General features: G+C 39.0%; 1 protein-coding gene across 2 annotated transcripts; it reads left to right on the top strand.

Moving 5' to 3' along the window:
* Positions 1-2,938: 2,938 nt before the first annotated feature.
* On the top strand, positions 2,939-24,487 carry tapt1a (transmembrane anterior posterior transformation 1a). Of its 2 annotated transcripts, XM_036127323.1 has the most exons (15): positions 2,939-3,159; positions 8,239-8,369; positions 9,325-9,443; positions 10,022-10,054; positions 12,956-13,118; positions 14,085-14,220; positions 14,654-14,751; positions 15,038-15,107; positions 16,374-16,454; positions 17,011-17,120; positions 17,217-17,276; positions 17,395-17,463; positions 17,648-17,724; positions 21,046-21,215; positions 22,237-24,487. In XM_036127323.1, the coding sequence occupies exons 1-15, from the start codon at positions 2,970-2,972 to the stop codon at positions 22,539-22,541; spliced, it is 1,812 nt and encodes a 603-aa protein (XP_035983216.1). In that variant the 5' UTR covers positions 2,939-2,969; the 3' UTR covers positions 22,542-24,487. The 2 variants fall into 2 exon arrangements, with proteins under 2 accessions (XP_035983216.1, XP_012726294.2); XM_012870840.3 differs by lacking the exon at positions 10,022-10,054.
* The last annotated feature ends 306 nt before the right edge of the window (positions 24,488-24,793 follow it).

The following is a 24,793-nucleotide window of genomic DNA, read 5'->3' as shown; positions in this document are numbered from 1 at the left end:
AAGTTTACTTGTGTCGCACATTTCAGCAGCAAAGTGGTTCAAAGCACTTTACATCATAGAAACATGAAACACATCAAAACGGACGCTGTTTGTGAGACCGGTACAAACATTAAATTGTATCAGGTGAAAACATCAATACACATCAAATATGTTGGTCATTGTTGCTGTTATTATGGCTGAAAGAAACTCTAAACAGGTTTTCAGTCTTGGTTTAAATGAACTCAGTGTTTCGGCTGATTTGCAGTTTTCTGGAAGTTTGTTCCAGATCTGCGGAATGCTGCTTCTCCACGTTTGGTTCTGGTTCTGGGTATGCAGAGCAGACCAGAACCAGAAGATCCGAGTGTTCTGGAGAGTTGATGCAGCAACAACAGGTCTTTAATGTATTTAGGTGCTAAGCTGTTTACTGATTTATAGACTAACAAAAGTATTTTAAAGTCTATTCTCTAAGATACAGGGAGCCAGTGTAAGGACTTTAGAACTGGGGCGATGTGCTCTATCTTCCGGGTTTTAGTGAAAATATCTGTCGCCAGGCCACTCATTCAGCTGCTCAGTCAGCTACTCAGTCAGTTAAAAATCCTCTGTTTTCACTTATTGTGTCTAAACAACAGCATTGACACCCTTTAAGTTGCTTGTGGTCTACTTTTCAAAAAGTTATTTTGATATCCTGGCTGAAGTTCACCTGATTGCTTATTTATTTTGCAGAGAACCTATGGTACAGCTGAGTCCTCTTCATCTGTAATTCTTATGAAAACAACAGATATTAGTCTACCTGCATCCCCAAGTATCGTAGCATTTGGTTTCCTGAGTCCTCTTCATCTGTAATTCTTATGAAAACAACAGATATTAGTCTACCTGCATCCCCAAGTATCGTAGCATTTGGTTTGAGATACTGTACTATTATTAGTTCACAGGCTCAATTTCTTTAGTTTTATTTACGCTTCTGGGGTGTCACCTATTCTTTTTCACCTCATGGTAAAGTGGTTAATAGTCTGGCTGCTTCAAACTAGTTTTAGGATGTGTGTGGTTAACCAATCACCACACAGACGCATACAAAAAGAGATTTAGAAGCCAACTTGACTGAAATCATGATTTTACTCTTCATTACTCTTCAATAAAGTTGTCAAAACAAGTTAACTTTTATTTTAGCTCTCCTATAACATTTACGCTGCCCCCTGGTGCCGACATTAGGCAATTCTCAGCTTCCTTGGTTTCCCTGTTATTTGTTGGTTTATTTTTCCTCATAACAAGTGTATTAACTGTTTAGCTCACATCAAAATCTTATTCTTCTGTCAAATATACACAAATTATTGACAGTTTGATAGTTTGACAGTGTCTAGATCAGAGTTTGAGGGGTTGCGCTGCTTTAATTTTCACACTGACAGGCTTTGTTTTTGCACCAGAAAATGTTTTGAAACTGCCAAATCTTGTCTTTGTTGTCAACAAGAGAATTTTGTAATAATCTTCATTTCACAAACTGACAGTGGGTATCACGGGGGCATTATCGCTGTGCCTCCGGTGCATCTTAAAAAAGGCCTTAAAACTGTAATAACCTTATGAGAACATTTGTGCAGGCTTGAAGGTGTAACTTTTTAAAATCTTGGTATTCTATGAGAGCCGCTGTTCAGTGGAACAGAACTATTGCCTTTCATCAAAGGTCTTGCGCTGCAGTCCCACATGGTGACCTGCATACAGTTTGCATGTCCTCCCCATGCATCTTTTCTACATGTTCCACTAATATTTAAACGTGCCTGTGAGATCAATTTGTCTCTGTAAGTTCTCCTTAGAAATCAGGTCATGAGTATTTGTGGACCTGTGACCTGTCCCAATGATCACTGACGATAGGCACCTCCCTACAAGAGGTATTTTTACCAAAGAAAAAAACAACACTGCTTTACAGAATAAGAAACATGCTAATTGTCTAGGCTACACCACTGAAATACCTCAGCAGCAAAAATTAAATATCCTTTATTCTTCTAAGGTTGGGAAATTCAGGAGTACCATTAGCAAAATTTAAGGGAAATGAAGCATGCAGATACACACAAGGATAAAAGACAAGAGATTGTACCGTAAGACCAAAATAAATGCAAATAATTTTATTTTACTTTTAATTGCTAAATTAAACCCCTTAACTACTCATTCATGCATAAATATTTCCTTCTCTTAAACTTATTTTTAAAACAAATAGATGTGTGTTAGTTGTATGAGCAAGTCTCTCTAATTCACATGGAAGGTTATATTCTGAGAACTGTGTAATGTGTACAGTGTGTATGATTTAAGTGGTAAAATTAAAACCCCTGACACTGTTCAGGCTGGTAAACACAAGTTGTGGGAAAGTTATATTTTGCAGCCAAGGGCCTCAGCACACTACTGTTGTTGGGTAGACTTTAATTTTAAGAAAACTTGATGGAACTTTGGCACCACCATGTGGAACATCGTGAGAACGCACACCATATGCTCAAGCTGGTTGCAACAGCCATCCTTAGGTTTAAAAAGGAAATATTTCAATTTAACTTTAATTATTAAATCTAGAACATTGATTTTGCTTATTTTTATTTTTTTATTTTTTTTTTGTTTGTTTGTTAGTTTTTTTTTTCAAACAGAAGCAGAAAATCTTTTTTGCACATTACTGTATTAAAACAATTTTATTAATTTATAGAATATAGGCTCCAGGTACATTTGCAAAGCTTGTGGTTGAAGACAGAATTTGTAGATTATTATTATTTGTGTTTATTAAGTGGATTTACCAACAAAACGTGTTTTTTTTTTTTTTTTTTTTTTTTGGTGATAGAATATATTAAAATATAAAAATTTTCGAAACAAACTATTTATTATATATTCGTAATTTTAGACGGATGTTTTTTTTTTCCAGTATCATTTAAAGATGCATTTATTTTTATCAATCTTCCAGTTAGCGTCGCGCGTGTTGACCGACGCTGCTTCGATGACGTTGTGCGTCGACCACAGTAAAGATGGCGGACGTGTCGGGGACCGAGCTGTCAGAAGAGAAAGAGACCAAAATCGAGCTCAAGAAAAGACAGAAAAGACCTTGGGATGATTTTCACAGGTCTGGGAAGATCAGGCTAGCTGCAGAGCTGCCAGAGACCCTGGGGTTTTTCGACATTAGCGCGGTGAAGAGGGAGCAGCAGGAGCTCTCAGCAGGTAACCGTGAGCTCTGCCCAGCTGTGAAGCCGCATCTACAAACGTTAAACAACTTAAAGCGTTTAATTCTCGTCGGTTTTGACGTTTATTTGCGGGTAGCACTTGACGCGACTCTACGGCTACAAGGTTTTGTCGATAGTGGAGTGGATTCACTAATAAATTAGCTGCACAAGCTAAACGACTTCTCTCGGTGTGGTGACAGCTGCTCCGTTTGTTTACAGTCTGGGCTAGCTTAATTACCAAGCTAATAATAAACCGCCGGTTAGCGGAAGAATCAGCTAATTAAGACATTTGGCAAAACTGCTTGTGCAGCTTCCTAATGTTGTTGTAAATATGTAAAGTCTGTTCACATTACTTTATTTTAGGCTACAAATACCACCACTGTGCCAAGGTTCTGACGTCCTTTGTGCTCCTTTTTTTTTTTGTTTAAAATAAACCAAATTGTAATATTTTAGGCGCTTTTGAACAAGGGTTTTGCCCTTTTTAAAATGTCTGCCAAAGCTTCTCTTGGACCAATTTTTCAAGTTGGGTATAAATGTCCAGTCATTGACACAATTATGGCAAAACAAAAGGTATTCACTTAAAACGAACTTGCTGCCCAGAGTACTCTACCCAGTCACAATAAGGGAAAGTTGAGTGGAAGGAAAAAGGCTGAACGATACCCACAAAGTGTGGATTGCAGCTGAAGTATGTAGATGTATCCAAAATATATCGGCCTCATTCTTTTTTTTTTAAGCCAGTTTTTACCCCGATGAAACGAGAAGGGTTTTGGCTGCCATTTTTTTCAGATGAAAGCAAATTTTACATCTAATTTAGAAATCAAGAGCCAAGAATAGTGGGGAAGAGTGGATTTGCTTGAGGTCCAGTGTGAAGTTTCCACATTCGGTGATGATTTGGGGATCCATGTCATCTGCTGGCGCTGGTGCAGTGTTCCTTTTTATTTATATAACTAACTATAAAGTCTTTTAGAAGTAATTTTTTTTAAATTTCTAATTTCTATGAAACTGAATTTGGGGTTTATCATTCGTTGTATGCCATAATTACCAAAATGAACTAAAACAGATGCTTGAAATATATACCTTGGTGTAGGCATGGGCCGGTTGCCAGTTTCACGGTGTAACTCAGCATGAGAAAGTCATGGTTTCAAAACCACAAAATATCTCCATCGTGCCGTTTCTTTATGCCTCGTCAGAGAGAAACTGGAGGGCAAATCCCTCAGGTCACATGGAAGAGCAAACCCCCTGCCCTTTGTGTAGCAGCTCAGATTCTATGACCGCTGAAGGAGGTGAGCTTCCCAAACTTTTCCCCCACCTAAAGGATACTTTGGCTACCGTAAGAAAACATACGACCACAGCTTGGAGGAAGAGTCTTGCCCTACGTGCAGAACGTGTTTACAGACTCTGGCAGACAACAGACTATAACACGATAGCACATCTACTGGAGCACCACCTATCAGTATTTGCTAAAAGTTTGAAGTTAATGCCGTGTTGAACGAGCTCGACTTTGGCATCAGGCTTTAGGGAAACGTGTATTTCTAAAAACAGCTGCCATCAACAAAGTTTACTACGGCAGCACATCAACAATTGCTTTTTTATTTAGAAAGAATGCATTTCTTTTTAAATTCATAAGTTCCATGTTTTCTATATTTATAAAAAATAAACAGCTTAAAGTTATAAAAATTAGGGCTAAATGATAATTCAATAACAATATCTATCAATTGATAGAAGTATATTGATGATAGATAAAAAAGGGTCAATAAAAAGTTCAATAGAATAAAAGTTTTCCTTCCTTTTGCATTCTAGTCATGTAGGTTAATATTGCTGTCATTAACCAATCACAAACGCAGACCCAGGAACCAAGCTCCGCCCCCTTCAAAGAGTTATTTTTTCTTTTGTAAAAACTGGCAGTTTTGGTAAAGGGTTGGTTGAATAAAGGGTTGAGTTTGAATCCAGTGTTTGTGTGTTATGTATCTAGAAAAAGGTCACTAAGCAACAGCATAAAATGACCAGGGCTGCACTTAAAATATGAATTTGTTGATAATTATTAATATTGATCAATATGATTTCTGTTTTATCGATGTGCTTTTTTTCAATATCGTCCAACCCCAATAAAAATATCTGCATTTGAAAGCAGCTTGGTTTTAAATGCAGATATTTCCAAATGACATGTCCGGAGCTGTAATTATAATACCGGGATACCGCAAAACCGGCCCATGCCTAACTGTGTGTAATGAATTTCACTTATTGAGTTGAGATACTTAAATAAACGTACTTTTCAATATTATTCCAATTTAATGAGTTGTACCTGTACTTGACCATATTTAGCCATTAAACTGGCCTAGAAAAAGGTCAAGCTTAAAAAGGCTTTTAACTTAAAGGTGAAAACAGTGTTATGTCTACTCATAACACACAGCTTATTAAGAAAAATCTGATTTTAATAATATCTTTATGTGTTTAGCCGGCAGCAAAAAGCTGAAATTAAATACAATATTTGTAATCGAGCCACTGACATTAAATTCCCACTGGCTGAATCAAATTAATCTATGCATACAAATAAAGAAGAAATAAAAACACAAGGGTATTGAACACATGAGGAAACAGATATGCAAAAAGATACAGGTAGGTAGTCAAGAAACCAGCTGAACTCAGTATTTAGAAAGCCTTCCTGCTGCCATGTGCAAAAGAGACATCAGCTCATTTATTAACTGATTGCCTAAATAAAAGGTTGTGTGCTACCAAAGTATTGGGCATTTGGGAGCTTTCTAACAGGGATGTCCAAACAATATTTGAGAGTTTCGCAAAAGCCAAGGTGCTTCTGGGGATGGCTTCAGAAAAACCTGGAGAATGCAGGTTAGTTTTATCCCATAAAAGCTACGAGTTGTGCAACACACTGTAATTCCATCTATGCAGCTCACTGCACAAGATTGTGCTTCTGAAGAAAAAGCAAGTTTAAGCCTTTTTAATGCTTCCTGCAGAAGATTTCAACAAGTCTGAGACATACTTGGATAATATGATCTGGTCAGATTGGATGGACACATCCAATCTGGGGGGGGGGGGGGTTCTGGAGAAGGATGAATGGAGAAATGCTCCTGAGCTTTTTTCATAAGAATCTAAAAATGTGGATTTCCAAGCAAGAAATGCACCAAAGGAAACCCCCAGCTAGCTTCGATGATAGAAGATGAAACTGCTAGAATGAGCATTGATCACCTGACTTGTATCCAAGTCTTTATAGAAAGAACTAAAGATCCAAGTGGATCCCTGGAACCATCAACAACTGAAGACTTTAGGTGGAAAATGGATCCAAATCCTAGTGAAGCAGTGCAACTCTATTCATCATGAAGCTGAATTCCCAAAATACTTTACCATGAAGTAGTACTTTTCTATGCATGCGTCCAATACTTGCGCCCTGTGTCATTCTACTTTTTGACCCATGACCTTATTTTTGGACCAATTAGCTTTGATTTCTTTGTAGGTGGGGCTTGTTAATGTAAACATGTGCATATACAACTTATTAAAGCATCAATGGTGTTTTAGTCAGTGTCACGTTTCATGGGGAGACATCACATGTGATAGGGAAGTAATAAATGACAAGTGAATGCAACATTTGATAAAGTGTGTTTATAAATTAGCCGAACCAGTCATTAATTGTAGTGTAGTCATTAATTGAAGTGCTAAATGAACAGAAACGTAATGGTTAAGGTGGACTGATGTTTTAGATATTTGCTTGACTGCACAATATAAGCAAAGAATGGAAATGGGAAGATATTGCTTCAAATATGGCTATAATGAACCCTTCTTTTCTGCCTACTTTCTTACTGTTTTTTTTTTTCATCACGATGTCAACCTCTCATTGTAAGCCGTAGCATCTCGACCACCAAAAATATACGTCAAGTATGGCCAACAGAGGGCAGTGAAACAGTATCCAAGTGGCCAGACGTCTGATCGGCATAAGGAATGTTCATGCATAACACTTGGAATATAATATCCTACCAGGAAGTGCATCCAAGCATTTATTTGGGATACTCACGTTAAGTCTGGCATGAGAATAATGATGCAGTATGCTGTGAAGCTCTGAATCAGATTTAACCTCTAAACCTTTGCTCCTTTGAGATTTTTGTTGAAATTTTACCTATTAGATACGGTCAAAGAGGCATCACAGTTGTTTACAGGATGCAAACATTTAAGAAGTGCAAGAAAACGTGCTTTTTAAAATACCAATTTGGCATTTCTGTAATTAATATGTTACTTAAATTAGGCTGGTGCCGATCTCCCCTACAATTCCTGGGCTGTTAATGTGAATTATATAGGCATTATCTGGTGGCAAGGACATCTGATCTCATCAGAACAGTTAAACAAACAGAAAAGTATAAAGTGCAAGCGGTAAAGCAAAGCTAGGTTACATAATCGGCCGAGTTGCACAAAAACACTTTGCTGTTGAAGTTACAACAGGCGTCCATATTTAAGTTACAGTTGACTTTGCTCAACTTTGCTTTCCTACAAACTTTCTCGCCTCCATGTGCCGTTCAGACATTGACAGCAAGACGATGCAAAGTTATTATGCAGATCAACAGGTCAGTTAGTTATCCACATACATTTATGCTAATTCTCTCAATAACAGGAACCTAAAGTTTGCCTTCCTGTTTGCTGGACATTTTGTTGGACAAACTAACCTCCCAACGTTGCATAACTTCTACGACCTGAAGACAAAAAAAAACAATTTCATCTCTTAATGTTTTTTTTCCTGATATTTTGCACAGCAAGTTAAACATTTAATGAAATAAATAATATGTTTTTTGTTGATTTAATTAAATAAGTCTGACATGTCTGCATCTACTTGACCAAGTTTTATAAATCCTTGTGCTTTCCCGGAGAATAATCACAAAAGCTTGCTGAATATCTGTGTTCAGGGTGTTTTGCTTTTACAAACGAGTCGAGTACCCGTACAGGCTGCCATAGAACAGGTACGGTTTGGTTGTCATCACTCAGAACCTTCCCAGCGCTGGAGTCTCATTGTGCTGACAGCTCTAGTTGGGACAGACAATGGCTTTGTGGTAACACTGTGGCCCTCTTGTTGTTCCAGATCCGTCGTTGACCCGCTTCATTTGTGCAGAACTCACCAGAGGCTACTTCTTGGAGCACAACGAAGCAAAGTACACAGAGCGCAGGGAGAGGGTATACACATGCATGCGTATTCCCAAGGAGCTGGAGAAGGTAGTGTACTGCAACGGCCCTGAACTCCTGACCCCGGCTCTCTTTGTCCATCTGCCTGCCTTAGTATGTTCCTGCCAGCCTGGAGCTCCTGGAAACACAGCCGCAGCTAAACTGTAACAACTGACGAATGTTTGGGGATCATTTAATGGAAAACTGTATAAACAGTGTTTTTTTTTTTTTTTTTTTTTTTTAATCCCTTATTTTTTAAAGTAAACCAACCAAATGTGTGCATCCTATTACTCATTTTGACTTTAACATTAATTCATTTGGATATGATTAAGAACAATAATCATCATTATTATTTAAAAATATGCATTGGTGATAAATCCCAATTAGCCACACAATAATGGTTGGAATTCTGAGTTTTTAGATATTCTATGTAGTTTTTCTTGTTACCCATTAGGTGGCACTGTTGAAGCATAAAGTATTGTGCATTTATTATAACATAAACCACTATTTTCTTTAGCCTTTTTAATAACATAAGTGGCACAACCTAAAAAGGACACACATGGATGTTTTTGTACTAGTTGGCCTTTTAAAATCAGCAGAATCTTGCTGTCCTGGATTAGAACCAAACCAAAGTCTCAGAAACTGGACTTTAAATGGACTGAATTAAATTCAATGCAATGCAATCCGTGCATTTGAATATGATTTGGACCTGTTTGTACTGTAAAAAAGGTTGAGATGAGATGTGATTTGGCACTAAATAAACTGATTCTTATTTATTGAATGAAATTGAAGATTTTAGACTGTTGAAATGTCCCTTTAAAAAAAAGGAGATTCCGTTGCTCATCAGGAACCAAATACTGTAAATTGTTAAGGTGGGGAGCTTTCACTTTGCTCTTCCCAACTGAAACAGAAATGGACGATGTGTGAAAAAGTAAAAAAATTCAGCTCACACACCTTTAATGACCCCAGTGGAGGTTTGATGTTCTTGTTTGTTTGACTGTTCCAGCTGATGATCTTTGGCTTCTTCCTGTGTGCCGATGCCTTCCTGTACATCTTCACGCTGCTGCCCCTGCGGGTGCTGCTAGCTCTGCTTCGCCTCCTCACCCTGCCGTGCTGTGGCTTCAGGTAGGATTGGAAACGTCCATGACGCTCTGTCTGGACACGGCATGGAAACAAACCTCACACCTGCACACACTGGCAGCCATTCCTACCTCACCGTGATGGTTCCCATTCGCTCTGCTTATTCTGTGTTCCCTTAATAAAACCAGCTGAAGGAAAATGTACTGCTTGTGGAGAAAACTAGGGCAGTGAGCATAAATGACGAAAAGTTTAAATCTTACAGATATTTCTATTAATCCTATGACTTGTAGTCAGGTTTTTATGATTCTTTCTGCATCCCCAGAACCATCTTAGTTGTAGGCTCACATAGAACATTAGAGACAAGTTACAGGCATTAGAAGATGTGCACTTTGAAGTTTTCGGTTCTCCAGAAAAGACCAAAGAGCCCCTAAGGAACAATGCCTTCCCTCTAAAGCTCTGACACGCTGTATGGTCTGGAGCAGTTGGTTGAGAGGTACAGTGGTTAATAGTCCAGCTGCCTCACTAACGTGGATAAATGTGCGCTTGCCCTCATCAGAGGCACAGTGTCACTTTCTGCCCCCCCTCTTGTGCCTGACTCTCCCCTTACTTTCCTTCCCCTGCAGGGCACGCACATGCCCCTACTGCAAAAGAAGCAGGTATGCAACCTCGAGCCTGTTGTGGCTTCCTAAACATTATCACTGTCGTGAACTGGCCTCTGTTTCAAGTCACCGGTCTCCATTCATCTCCATGCTGTTTGTTAAGATACAGCCTGGCACGACACACCATGGTCCGCTCTCCCAAGTTGGTTTTAGTGTTTTTTTTTCTTTTTTCTTGTCTGGTCTAGTAAAGATCTGCTGAGCATGTTTGGTCATTTCCATCATCAGTGACACACCCACTACTGTACTGCTTTTGGATGTGGCACAGTTCGTGTTGTCTGTAGTTACACCTTTCAGCGGCTAAGATTTTAGATTTCAATTGTTTTTATCTAGTTTACAAAGTAAAACTAATGAAGATAATCAATTCATCAGAAAATAAGCATCATCTGGATGTTTGCGTCTGTCACCAAACTTTATCTGTATCTTCATTCTACTTGAAGCAAAGTTCATGTTCTAAAAAAAAAACAGTTTTGATGCATTGAATTAATAAAAAAACAAGTGTTGCTTTTTCTACCATACTTTGACATGAACAGTTATTGATTCTAACCTCTAGCCAATTTATTGGAGCATTTCTAGTTAAAAATAAAACTAAGATTGTGTAGAACCTTTCTCATTAGTTCTGTTAGCAGAAATAACCGGATGGAGAATTTAAAAGGAAATTTCAAGGAATAAAATCAGAAAATATTACTTTATTCTCACAGCCAAGTACTCAGTCTGCAGGATTCCCTAAATCTTTTAACTTTTTATGTCCCTGCTGTTGACTGTAATAACGCTGATGGGATCAGGTACTGCTCATAAGTCTGTGCTCCCTGCATTCACACATGGCGTCAGAAGCAGGTGAAACAGGATTCTGCAGGAAATGTTTTCGGGACTGGGAAGTCCTCTTAATGGAAGCCACAGTTCAGACCAGACAGTTTTTACAACAATTTTTTTTGGAGATAATTACCGTATGACTTTAACAATGAAATCTGTCCATTCCACTCCAGCTGTTCCTCTTCAAAAACCACTTCCAAGTGTTTAATTTAGAATTAGTTTAGTTGTTTTTACACCTGATTCAAATGTTTTTCTGTAGCCAAACAGAACTCTGATCTGGTCTCATTCCTAAAGAAGCTATATTTTATCTTAAGCGTACAAATGAACTGACCAGGTTACTTTTTAAGTGACAGATGAAATCTAAAGTGACTTTGACTCGTTTGACAGAAAAGCCTGATGTGTTGCTTTAGAGAGAAAGTGGGTCAGGATGGCATTCATCCTTCAAATCATTCTGTACCACAGCTTATTACCACATTTGAACACTAGATGCTGGTAGAGCACCAGAAGTCTACATTACAACAAAAACATGTTTTGCAGACCTTAAATACATGCGCTGATTCTTTTTCTTCGGTATAACGTTTGATAGAAAATAAGACGTGATAACAGCTTTGATTAAAGTTCACTGTAAGGATAATTATTTAATTATCTGGAATGGTGTATTGAAAGCACTGAGCGCGTTTTTGTTGCTTTTTCAGTCTGCTGTCAGCTAACATAACGGTTCAGATGTGCAGCGAGTCAGCCTCACCTCCACCAGCCGTCTAAAACGTGTTCTTTTTTTTTTGCTGCTGTTGCTGTTAGTAGTCATCTGCTGCCCAGGTCGGCCAAGGTAACAGCGGCTGTTTGAGTAGTTCCTAACCTCCTCTTGGTATATCAGATTTTTATGTAGAGCTGCTAACGATGTTTAACTTTGTGTGAAGCCTAATCAAAGCAACCATCAGCAGGATAGTTGGGCTCCATCAACATTTTAAAGGTGGATTAGTTGTGTGGAAACGTTCACGGTATGTAATAGAATAAAAACGGTCCCTTTAACAAACTGGACGTCACAACGAAGCCCACGGCCCTAGAAGGGAAACGGCATCTTATCCACGGCGGTTCTGCACACGTCCAGACCACACACAGCTGACGTGGAAAATATGCAGAAAGTGTTCAAACTAATCTGCCCTCAGCTCTTCCCAGTCGCCCCTGTCACACTAACTAAATAAGCGCTCCTATGGATTTGTCAGCTCTTCTCCTAACAGGCTCCAGAGCTGCCACTGCCAAGCACAGATGTTAATAAAATAAGCTGCATGTTTGACGCACTTTATTAGCCCCAGAAGACGGGCCTTGATGTTACTGTTGGGTGTGACGGCTGACGTTCGTTTGTTTTCTGTTCTAGACATTTCTGTCCAAAATGTTGAATCCAATTTTGCATCCTAAGTGAAGCTTTTTAATAAAGAGCGAGGCTCAGGCGCTGGCGCTGCTGGTCTGTTTGGTAGATAAGAACTGCCTGGGTTTATTTCTACGAATGTACTCTGAACAGAGCAGCATATTTCTACAACAACCATATTAAATGGACAGCTGGTCTCTAAGATAAGTGCCATATAAAGGAGATAATATCTTTAATATTTCATATTGTGCTTTAGTTGATATCATCTGTTGTGGCTTCTTCTAATGTTTCATCTCATTTTGAGCAGGAAAATAAATATTTCCCTGTCTGTGTTATCTCTCTGTGTCGCGTGGTGAGGTTAAAATCAGAGATCATTGAGCCTGAGTAACCTGCAGTAATAGGTGAGGCTGGCAGGCGTCCTTCTCGTTTCAGCTTCTCAGCCTCACTGTGTGTCAGAGCCGGGCTGCAATGCGTCAGCTAGGAGTTAAAAAAAAAAAGAAGGAAAAAAGTGTGCATGATTCTTCAAATGGTTGGAAATGTCTTAGATGAAAGGTGCACACACTACACCGTGACGTGAACACATCTACTCATGCATGTTTGATACTGGGAGATCCAGAGCAGCTTGCAGCTCAGCATGCATCAGCGCATTAAATACCACAAGTGAGCCGATGAGGTTTTTTTTTTTCCTTTTTCTGAGCGTACTCCTGTGTCTGTGTGAGCAGTGGGTCACGGCTGCTGCAGCCAGCGCAAGTTTGTGACGTGCTGAAGGGCCTGATCCTGGTGCTGTGCTTCTCCATGATGCACTACGTGGACTACTCCATGATGTACCACCTGATCAGAGGGCAGTCTGTTATCAAGCTCTACATCATCTACAACATGCTGGAGGTACCCTACACGCCATACACTGAAAAACAAACAGAAACAATAAGAAGCCTGTAATGCTCGTCTGTTGCTGCTATCCTGTTTGTCTAACGCTGAGGTGGAGTTGCAAAAAGTGCTACTAAATCAACATTTACAGACTTTCTACATTTCTGTGTTAAATATGCTAGTCTTTAATAGTTTAAATGCTGATTCTCTTGTTTTCTCTCCTTTTGTGTCGTAAAACTCTAAGACAGTGGTTGTTTTTATTTACCATTTTATTTTTATTGTTTTTAACTTTTTTTAACGTGTAGAAATTTGTTCCACTGCATGAAATCCAGAGGAAAACGTATTAGTTTGTCGATGTATTTGAAATAAATTGCTATTTCTAGTATTTAAAAGAACTATTTCTCTTCAGGGAAAGACAAAGTGATTTTACTTCTTGTTAAAGATGCATTGAACAGAGTTTTGGGAAATGCTACAATAAAAAAAATATCATTAGCTTTCAAATATTTTTTTTTTTTTTACATCTAATAATTGCACGCTAAGTCTCCTAGCTCAGTACAGATGATGTTTTCAGGGATATAAGATGAAATAATTGAGACTTTTAGTGCTTCTTAAATTCTCTGCAGACCCATCTAACTGTCCAGTAGTATAGCGGCTTATTAAAGTGTAAAATTCATGGCTGAATAAATTGGCGGGTCATATTTAGCTGTGAGAACCTCCTTTTCAGAAAAAATCCCTCACACACATTTACTAAATTAACCCTCCAATCTTGTAAGAAAAGCAAATATGACAGACAGACTCTAGCTTTTTGAATTTTTGATACTTCGAAGCACATTATTTAAAGTTCCTCATGCCAGGTTTGATGTAGTGCTGCTGCTTTAACAGAATAAACCAACTGTTTGCTAGATGACACCAGTACGGCGACATTTACCGCCTTTGTAAAGATCGCAGAGAAACTGAATATCCAGCCCGTGTTTCCTTTGCAAGGTTGCAGATCGCCTCTTCTCATCCTTCGGGCAAGACATCCTGGATGCTCTGTACTGGACGGCCACCGAGCCCAAAGAACGGAAAAGAGACAATATAGGAGTCATCCCTCACTTTCTAATGGCTGTCTTTTATGTCTGTATCCTTCCAGTTTATCTTTGTTAAACTCAAACTGTCTAGAAGAATGATCACTTTAACGTAGTGTTTTCTCCTTTAAAGCAATAGTGATCACCCTGAATTTAAACGAGGCCCATGAATACTGCTTAAAATCTATAATGATAGATCTAGTTATTTTAATTTTATACATCAGTTTTTCAAATATTGGGATGCCAAATTCAGGACCAGATCAAAAAAATATATACAAATATATATTTATTTTTGGTGTGGCTTCTGTGCTGCAGCCATCAGCTGATCTCCTTTAAAAATGCCTCAGAAAATCTCTGGATTTCACAGCTACTGGATGTGGTCCACAAGATAAGTTTACAAGTGTTATACCTACCCACTGTGTTAAATGAACTTGTTGTGTTTCTTTCATTTTTAAAGAGTGTTTTTCCTCAGTATTTCTTCCTCAGTCCTTCATTCCATCCTCATCATGGTGCAGGCCTCCACTCTTAATGTCGCCTTCAACTCGCACAACAAGTCCCTGCTCACCATCATGATGTCCAACAATGTTAGTGCACACACACACACACACACACACACACACACACACACACAGCTACGTCTCAGTAAACCACATATTCTAAAGCGGAAGCACCCACCCACTCAGATGTTTGTCCAAGCATGACGCTAACATGCAACATTGCACTAAAACTTTGCATGATTACGTTCCGGAAGCTTAAAACTTTTAATTTAGCATTCAGATGTTGAGATCTCACTGCTGCAGCTATGCAGACGTTGTGTTCTGAGACAGTATAGATTTCCTGACCTTTTAATGTGTGTTTTATGAATCACAGTTTGTGGAGATCAAGGGAAGTGTGTTCAAGAAATTCGAGAAGAACAATTTATTCCAAATGTCTAACAGTGGTAAGTAGTTATTGTTTTTTTTTATCCCCCCACTGAATATCCTTTTTCATTCATCGCCTTCATTCTTAGCACCATAAAATGTTCTGGAAAAGTCATCCTAAGAGGACAAAGGGGTTGAGGTCTCCCATTGCACAACATTAACTACACAGATTATTTTTCAGATTACAGATTACTTCTCCATATACAGCATTAGCTTCTGACCAGGGACCCTCTTTGCAAACCCATGAGCAATAATACAAAATATGTCAAGAAAAATCACTTTTTGAATGCGTGTCTTATTTTCTTCACTATTCAACAGTGATTGCATTTGTTTAGCAGAATATTAACCACAGTATCATGTTTTCAGCATTGTTTTATATTCCCACTGATTAACAGGCCTTTCAACAAACTTGATGATAAGAATAAAAGTAAAGAAATCAAACCTTTTAAATGTGTGTATGGGGGGGGGGGGGGGGTTGAGCACGGCTGTCTCAATAAAGCAACAATAAACCTAGTAAGTTAATCCAATATAAAAGTTGTGTTTATTTTAGCCTTATGTTAGAAACAGGGCAGTGTAGTCCAGCTACTCTGTCCTCCCGATCAGAGACGGATAGAGCTGTGGACATGAAGGAGTGATATTATATGCTTGGGAAGAATATGTATGCGCCTTAGGTCAGAAAAATACAATAAGTTGGATGTCCTTTATAGTTACATTAAAAGTAAATTTTGACAGGAAAAGCCGAAATATTAGTTATTTTATTTTGATATTTTTAATTTTTTTTATTTTATGTCTCTTGATTCAGCTGGGAAAGATGTTTTCGGTTGGCAAAAATGTTTTTTATAATCACAGTTACTCTTACTGTCTTCAGATGGCAAGTGAAGACACTGAGCCTTAACCAGTTTACGTCTCACTGTTTATATTCATCTTGCAACCTTCAGTGTTCATTATTATGTTTAAAACTTTACAGAATGATGTGCTGGACTTCCACTCATAGGATTTAAATTATAGTTGTTTGTTTAGTACAGGCTTCCATAACTGTAGCTCATTAAGAAAAGAACATTTCTTGATTTTTCGGCTTAGATGTGACATTAATGTGAGAGAAAAAAGTTAACGGCCGTGACTCCTTTGTAAAATAAATTGGAACTTATTTAAATACAAAATAGGAGTTTTTAAACACAAAATGCACTAAACACATAAAAATTCCACCTGAATTCAGAGAGATGATGTTTTCTATTTTTTTTTACATACAGTTTAACAAACTTAGAAGCTTTTATTTGGTTTTGCAGATATAAAAGAACGGTTTACCAGCTACGTTCTCCTCCTCATCGTCTGTCTCAGGAACATGGAGCAGTTCTCTTGGAACCCAGGTAATTGTTTGTGTTCACTTTAAGCTAAGGCTTCATTAACATTTAAACTGCAACAAATATAAACAAAAGCTGCATCACTCCCGTTTTTGTTGTTACTATGAAGCATTTAGCTGTATTCATGTCCCAGCACTGATCTCGGCGCTTGCCATGAATAAAAATCTGATATTTATGCTGAGCAGTTCCTTTCTTTCTCCTCCTTCTGACCCCTGTGGGACTTTGGGGATCCCCCCCCCCCCCCCCCAGAACCTTCAGTCAACAAGGGAGTGAAGTCAGAGATGAGAGCTGGGCGTTACAGTTTGACAGCTTTCTGAAAACACTCTGCTCCTCCTGCCAGTCTAAAACACAGACGCCCGGTCGATGACAGACGTTGACTGCTGGCTGAAATTTAAACGCCTTGAAGCAGTACAGTTGTCGTGTCCTTTAGCTAAAGAGGGGTAGAAATCACCGAGTTCTGAAAATGTTGAAAATGTTTCATCATTGTGTTTTCATGGTGTGGCTCACCCGCTGATACTAAAACACGTGCTTACTAAAACGTGATGTCTTTTTTTTCCCACAGACCACCTGTGGATGCTGTTCCCTGATGTTTTCATGGTGGTCTTGTCTGAAGTCGCCGTCGACATCATTAAACATGCGTTCATCACAAAGTTCAACGACATCACAGCAGACGTAAGAAGCAGGCCGGCGCCACAATAACTCGTTTACGCGTCGCTTACTGAGTAAAGCCTCTAACCGGGCATGTGCATAACGCCGTATATCTTCCAGGTGTACAGTGAATACAGAGCCAGCTTGGCCTTCGATCTCGTCAGCAGTCGGCAAAAGAACGTATGAATCATTTTTTTTTTTTGCTCTCATATCAGCGTAGTTGTTGTCTAGGATCATAAAGGGCATGCAGCTAACAGACTGACATGTCAGGAGGTGTAACCTGTGTCTGTCACTGCAGGCCTACACTGACTACAGTGACTCAGTGGCCCGGAGGATGGGCTTCATCCCTCTGCCGCTGGCTGTCCTGGTAAGTGACTGCAGTCTTTTCCCAGCTCAGTAACCATAAACAAAACCAAAAACCAGGACACCCGGGTGAGATCTCAGGATAACCCGTCGTGACAGCAGTCTGTCAACTTGCCGCTCACTGGTTTTAGGTTTATCGGTTGTTGGAAAAGCTTCCGACCTTAAAATGTTTTGCTATTTATTTGCAGCTAATCCGAGTGGTGATGAGTTCTGTGAAGGTGCAGGGAGCTCTGTCATACACATGTGTGCTCCTCTTTTATCTCGGGTAAGTCTTTAGCGTAGCTCCACTAATTTTATCTCTGCTTTTTATATTGCTCATTATTAGCCCGCTGCCAAAAGGAGAAGGCTCTTAAGACTTTTTTTGGGTGCAAGTAGCTCTTCACACCAAATCGTCAATGAAGGTTGTCTTTCATTAAAGAAAATTTTACTGAATCTTTAACAGATTTAATTGTATTATTTTATAATTGACCTACACTTTGAACTTCATAAGGGCGCACTGACACATTCAACTCACAAATCTGCTTCCATAAGCGTCGGCACTGTAGCCGTATTTCAGTTTCGTGCTGTTGGTAGTTTTGCCCACTTTTCACTGGGCTCTTACCGATGAAGGATCCACCTCAGGGAGAAGAACACAATGTTTTCATCTCTTGTGTCATCTCTGGCCTTCCCTTTGCTCCGGTTTAAAAATAGCCCTTGTTTGAGCATATCGCTGTGCCTTGGCAAAGATTTAGCTGACACAATCTCGGTTCCAAATGGCCTGTCACAGCGAACATTGCTCCACAGACCCAAATGTGTCCGTCTTCCACTCATCAGTGTCAGAGTCTAGGCTCTGCAAACAGAAGGCTACTGCACATCCTCCTCCTGGTGTGAGTGATGAGGCATGATGTATACAATGGTTTGGCTTTATCTTAAGAAAGCACTATAATACTCGTGTGACCCAATAAACTTCAGCTTTTTTATTTTAGTAACTGGATTTAAAAGAAACTGTTACTCAGAGGGACACATTTCTTTTTGTTTCCAGATTATTTATTACAGCTGTTGTAAAATGCTAAATTTAGTTTCTCTGAGAATTTTAAATGCAATTTAAAAAAAAATAATAATTAAGGCAGGAATGTCAGCCTACTTAAAAGTATGTCCATGTACTGCACAGTGTAGGCGAGGTGCTAATGAAGCCACGGGTGCTTTGATAGTTTTGAGCTCGTCTGCATCGTCTTCATCTTGACCCAAACCCCAGAGATCAGTCACTTCCTACATCGGATTTTACAGTTATGGCTGAACACAAGGGATGTGACAATTGTAATCCATGTCTTATGAGGGGTGGATCTTTAAGCACCGCTGGACACACCTTTGGAATCTCCCTTTAACTCTTCAATGGGCGTTGGTCCAAAATCCTCTAAAGCAGGGTTTTCAAACTCCAATCCTTCAGGACTGGTTTCCTGGAACCTTTTGACGTGTCTCTGGTTCAACACACCGAAATTAAATGACTGAATTTTCTCCTCAACAATCAGCTCTACAGACTCCAGCTAATGAACTAATTATTTGAATCAGGCGTGTTTAAGCAGTGTTAAAGGTCACAGAGGGATGGAAGCACAGATGAGAAGGAAAAGAAAGAAGACAATAGGCAGATTTTACAGCTCATATCATCATTGCATTATTTACAAATTATGTCTCCCTCACAAAGTTTTCTGATATTGTGCAGCCGTAATAAAATAAGATTTGTGCATTAAAACTTCTTTTTTAATATTCTAACTACTGTATTTTAGGACTATAAATCGCTCCATAATAACAATTGCATCAGTCAAAAAACGCGTCATAAAGAGGAAAAAAACACATATAAGTCGCATTTTTTTAAAAGTGTGTTTCACACAATCCAAGGCTAAAAACTGAAACTTAATCTGGTAAGGCAACTTATTCAATTACACAATTGCATTCACAACAGGTTGAACACTGTTGAACATACCTGGAAGGATGAATGGGGTAAATTATGAAAAGAGGCTCTTGGTTCTAGCCAGCGTATTTGAGCGTAACGAGCTGTTACTCTGAAAGTTGTCAAAGTTACAAGCTCACGGTCTGAAATTAGACCGTGAGCTTGACAGTGCTACCTACTAAGCTAACAGTACGACACGGATGTTTGAGAACACCATAGAAAGGTCACTAAAGCTCTTGAACGAGCATCAGCGAAGATGTAAACTGCTCGGACGACGTAAGCTAACGCTAGCTGTTATTAGCGTCACGGACAGCCCAGTGATGAGGTTCTGTCGCGCTCTGGGCTCCCCCTCCGAGCTGCAACATGCAACACGCCGCTGCATGAATGCAGACTGCAAAAGTCTTTATTGTCCTATACGTTATTGTTTCAATTAATGTTTAATTGGTACAGGAGCAGCATATATTTTTTACAAGCCTAGAGAGCCCTCTTGTGGCTATAGACGGTAATGTTTACTCCTTGGTTCATGTTGGTTAGTATGAATAAACATTTAACAATACGTTGTATTTGATATGGAGCCCGGGAGAACTCACTTTAAGTGATATTTTTTTTCAGGTCGTGATAATTTGTGAGCACGTTTTCCTTAAATTGAGCCCTCGGTAGATCGAGATCTCGAATATACTATAACGTGCTCATGTTTACATGTGTCAAGACAATATTGAGTGCACGTTTTACATATTGTGGCCACGTTTAAGTAGATTGTGCACACAATGTTCTATAACCATGTTCACTAAATTGTGCTCTCGTTTGAGTAAATAGTGCACTCGTTTAATAAATTGTGCCCTCGTTTTACTATGCTTAAAATGAGAGCTCAATTTAGTAAAATGAGCTCACACTATAGTAAAACGAGAGCACAATATAGTAAATTGTGCACACGATTTAGTAAAATGAGCGTACAATTTAGTAAAACAAGTGCACAATATAGTTAAACGAGAGCACAATATAGTTAAACGAGAGCACAATTTAGTAAAACGAGCGCACAATGTAGTAAAACGAGCGCACATTCTCTCAACATGCAAAACATTTTGCAATGACCCCTCTAGGGCTCCGTAATTTGATATATACGTCACACCTAACTATAAGTCCCAGGGTCAGCCAAACTATGAAAAGAAAGTGTGATTTATAGTGCAAAAATACGGTAATTGGCTTTTGAGATAACCAGACATGTTTGTATGGTTTTGTGTTAGTGTTGTATTGTGCCCAAAGGAATTTTGGACAAATGATTGAAACATATCACAATGTGTGTAATCAAGCTTTCTGAGTTTCACTTTTTAAATTCAGTAACTGAAATAAATTGACTTTTTTATCCCATTTTAATTTATTGAGACCTGTAAGTTTATGACATCTGAGATTTACAGGATGTGTTCAGATAGCTTTGTCTCCAAATTAAAAGAAAATAATAAATTAAATGTTCCTCTCTGCTATGCTCCTAAATCATCGTTATCTAAATTTCTAAAACCTGCTTTACTTGGAAAGTGTGACTACTTTTCCACTTCTGCCTTTTGTATCAGTAACTGGTAATCTTTATTATCTTTTTAACTATTTAATTATTCTTGCCAGTGGAGTATAATATTGTTATTTTTGTCTCTGCTCTAATGGTAGGATGGTTACGCTGAAAGTTTTAAACAGTATTGTGCTGCTGGGGAAGTCTTGCGTCTACGTCAAGAGAGCCAACATGGAGGACAAACTGTTTGAGGGGCCACTGACCGCTCCATCCTCCTCTTCAAAGAGCCCCGCCAAAGCTGACCCCCGTAAATGTGCCAAACCATCAGGTAAATAAGATATAATCTTTCCTCTTTTTTTCTTTGATGGATTTGTCTAGCTGGGTTTTACTGTCTGACTGACTGCATTGTGCCAAGTGTAAAGTTTGGTGGAGGGGGGATTCTGGTGTGGGGTTGTTCTTCAGGAGGTGGGCGTGGCCCCTTAGTTCCAGTGACAGAAACTCTGAAAGCTTCAGCATACCAGGAAATTTTGGACAATTTCATGCTTCCAATATCGTGGAAATAGTTTGGAAATGGTCCCTTACTCTTCCAACATGCACCAGAACACAAAGCAAGGTCCATAAAGACATGGATGAGAGAGTCTGTGGTGGGTGAACTTCACTGGCCTGCAGAGTCCTGACCTCAACCTGATAGAACACCTTTGGGATGAATTAGAGCGGAGACTGAGAGCCGGTCATTCTCATCCAACATCCGTGTCTGAGCTCACACATGTACATCTGGAAGAAGGGTCAAATGCAGAGGGTGAACCAACATCATTTTAAGATAAGATAAGATAGGCTTTATTGATCTCACATTGGAGAAATTCACTTGCCACATTGGCTCATAAGAGAAGGTGCAAAGGTAGGAAAGGTGCATCAGTTATATACAGTGAATCTTCCTATATACAGTGGATCAAAGAAAACCCTATGGATTAGGAATGGGACGTCTCTGAAGTTCATATGCAAGCCAACACAGCGGGTTAAAAGTCAGCTAACTGCAGCACTGGGGTTTATTAATAAGCATCCTTTTTGTGTGATCGGTGACAAAACCACCAAACTCGCACTAATTTGCCTTATTGGGAACAAGTTGATGTATTTTCTTGCTAGTCTGCCTTAGTTGCCTGGCAACAAGAACCCTGTACAAAGTCATCTGATGAGAAGTGTCTACTGCCTTTTTTGATTTTATTCTAAATAAATCAGTTGAGACTTGACAGATACTCCAGTGTTTACAGTAATTATTTAGTTTTTATTAATTTATTTCTTCTAGAAAAGGGAAACATAATTTTTTACTCCTCTGCATGTTTCATCATCAGGCGAGTCCAGCATTGATCAGGTTCCTGCCACGCCCTGCAGCCCACCCATCTCCTCTCCGTCCTCTGTGACCACGCAGCCAGCCCCACGGGCGGATTGGTTCCCCCCCCCACCCACCGATGCCTCACCGGCGACAGCAGCCGGCTCCCCTCCGACTACAGAACCTCAGTCCGACGCCGACCCGCCAACAGCTTCACCGTTAAAGGACGAGGAGGCAGACGACGCCTCGGAAACGAACCACAGAGCTCCCAATAAAGACCTGCTGGAGATCGACCGCTTCACCATCTGTGGCAACCGGATCGACTGACCAGCAGCAGCCGCTGATGTAGCAAGTAACCACTCAGGTATAACGGAGAGCAAAGGGTCTGAGCCAAGTCCTCTGAGCTGAAGGCAGAGTATTTATTGGCAATACAGTAAGTTATTGTTAACAGGGACACAGTGTCAGACGATTCTGCTGCGGCTGACGCCTCGAGTCGAGAAGTTTGACACAGAAAAGCTTCAGGTGTCCGATGAACAGCAGGAGACAAAGTGTGAATGTGGCAGCAGAGTCGTCTGGGCGATCTGCCGTGTGTGTGTGAGTCTGAGTGAGTGAGTGTGTGTGTGTGTGTGAAAGCAAGCGATGACATATGTGTGAGTGTGACAGCACACAAGCACTTCCTCATTGAGCAGCTGTGGGACCAGAAGGAGCGAAATGTCGCTCAGAAAACAGACTAAAGATGCTGAATTTGAAGCGAGCACCAGAACTGTTTGATTTTCCACCAGGAAACCCGATGAAGTAGCATCAATACATTGGCTTTTTAAGACTAAGTAATCCTTCCAGGCGTTTAAGTTAAATTCATTCAAGGACATGATGTGTGAAAGAGGAGAGCAGGAAACACTTTTCTGCTCATATCAGCCAGTAAGTTTTTGTTTTTTTTTATAAATGTATTACAAGAGTCTATAAAAAATCTAGAATCTAAAACTTGAGCCCTTTTTAATACGTAAAAAATCCAAAGTGAAGCATCATTTGGGGATGTCACAAACATAATTAATAAAAAAATCTCTTTTAAACTGTTAGCCTTAAGAGGAGCGCCTTGTTTCCCAACCCTGCTGACATGAACTCCTGGAGCAGATGAAGAGCAGAGCTGGTCCGCACATTATGCTTTGACACGTGGCACATGTTTATCCCCACTTTTTATAGACAGAGTTACCAATCATTCAATATTATCATCATACAATCTCATTATTCATTAGGACAGGATCTGGCCGAGTGACACGCCTCTTCTGGAATGTACCAAGTTTCTTTTTTTTTTCCTCTGGTCTCGAATGTTTGCACTGATGGACCAGATGCTGTTTATATCCAGTCGTGTTTCACATTCACCTCAGCTGATGTTTTCACAGGAACATCTTGGAAAGATAGAAGCAATATTTCCACAACAGAATGCCTTTTTTTTTTTTTTTTTTTTGCATGTGTGCTTTACAAGTGCTGATTGGACTGACTTTAAAGAGCTATTGTGAACTGTATTTTTTTTATTGTGATTAAAAAGTACAGGATATTTAAGGACAATATAAAAATTCTGAACTTTATTAGATTTTTACAGTGGAAAGTTAAGCAAAGCCTGTCATTTTTATCTGAAATATCAATTTTAAGCAGTTTGAGAATATTTGGATCAAATTATAGTATATAATATTTTATTGTTTCCACCACCATTACAAACATCCTCTCACTAAAACTACATTTCAGATGAACTATTGGCTCATCTGAAGGAATTTAATCTCTTCACCATTCACTGTTTTTAGAAACAAAGAATATACTTGGAACAGGGAAATACAATATTGTTTTATGTTTTAAGCAGAAAACAGATAAAAGTTCATGTTTATGCATATTGGCATCCATTTGATTCTATTTGGGGGAAAAACTAATCTTTATATTGTCCTTTGCCTTTAATATAAAGAATATGGTTCTCCATGGGGAACTGTAAGTTCTTAAAAATGTTCTGCGTGTGAAATGTGAGTCCTGAAACCATCGCATGGTTCTAACAAATGGTCGGAACTCCTCCTTGTTTGGTTCGGCGGCGTCCGAAGTGTTTTCTTTGTTTACAGCGAACGGCAGCCGAATCAGAGGCGGGCCGAAGCTGAGATCAACAGAACTGATGAAGTCGAGTGTTTTTATGTCCAGTACACTGCCTGCTCTGTTTCATCAGTTTGGATTTATATTTAATTCATGTATGAAATTTGCTTTTTGGATTAATAAAAGCTTTCTTTTTTTAAAAATGGTGAATGTAAATGTTTCTTTTTAATAATGCTATGGAAGACAATGACTGAACAGCTGTTATATAACTGTAGATCTGAAACAGAAAACAGCTATTCCTGTGTGTGTGTGTGTGTGTGTATATATATATATATATATATATATATATATATATATATATATATATATATATATATATATATATATATATATATATATATATATATATATATTTTTTTTTTTTTTTTTTTTTTTTTTTTTTTTTTTTTTTTTTTTTTTTTTTTTTTTTTTTTTTTTGAGGGAGCTCTCTGATGTGGTTTAATGCAACC

The sequence above is a fragment of the Fundulus heteroclitus genome, chromosome 23, assembly GCF_011125445.2.
Source record: "Fundulus heteroclitus isolate FHET01 chromosome 23, MU-UCD_Fhet_4.1, whole genome shotgun sequence".
NCBI classification, from domain to species: Eukaryota; Metazoa; Chordata; class Actinopteri; order Cyprinodontiformes; family Fundulidae; genus Fundulus; species Fundulus heteroclitus.
This window is presented reverse-complemented; position numbering and strand designations above follow the sequence as displayed.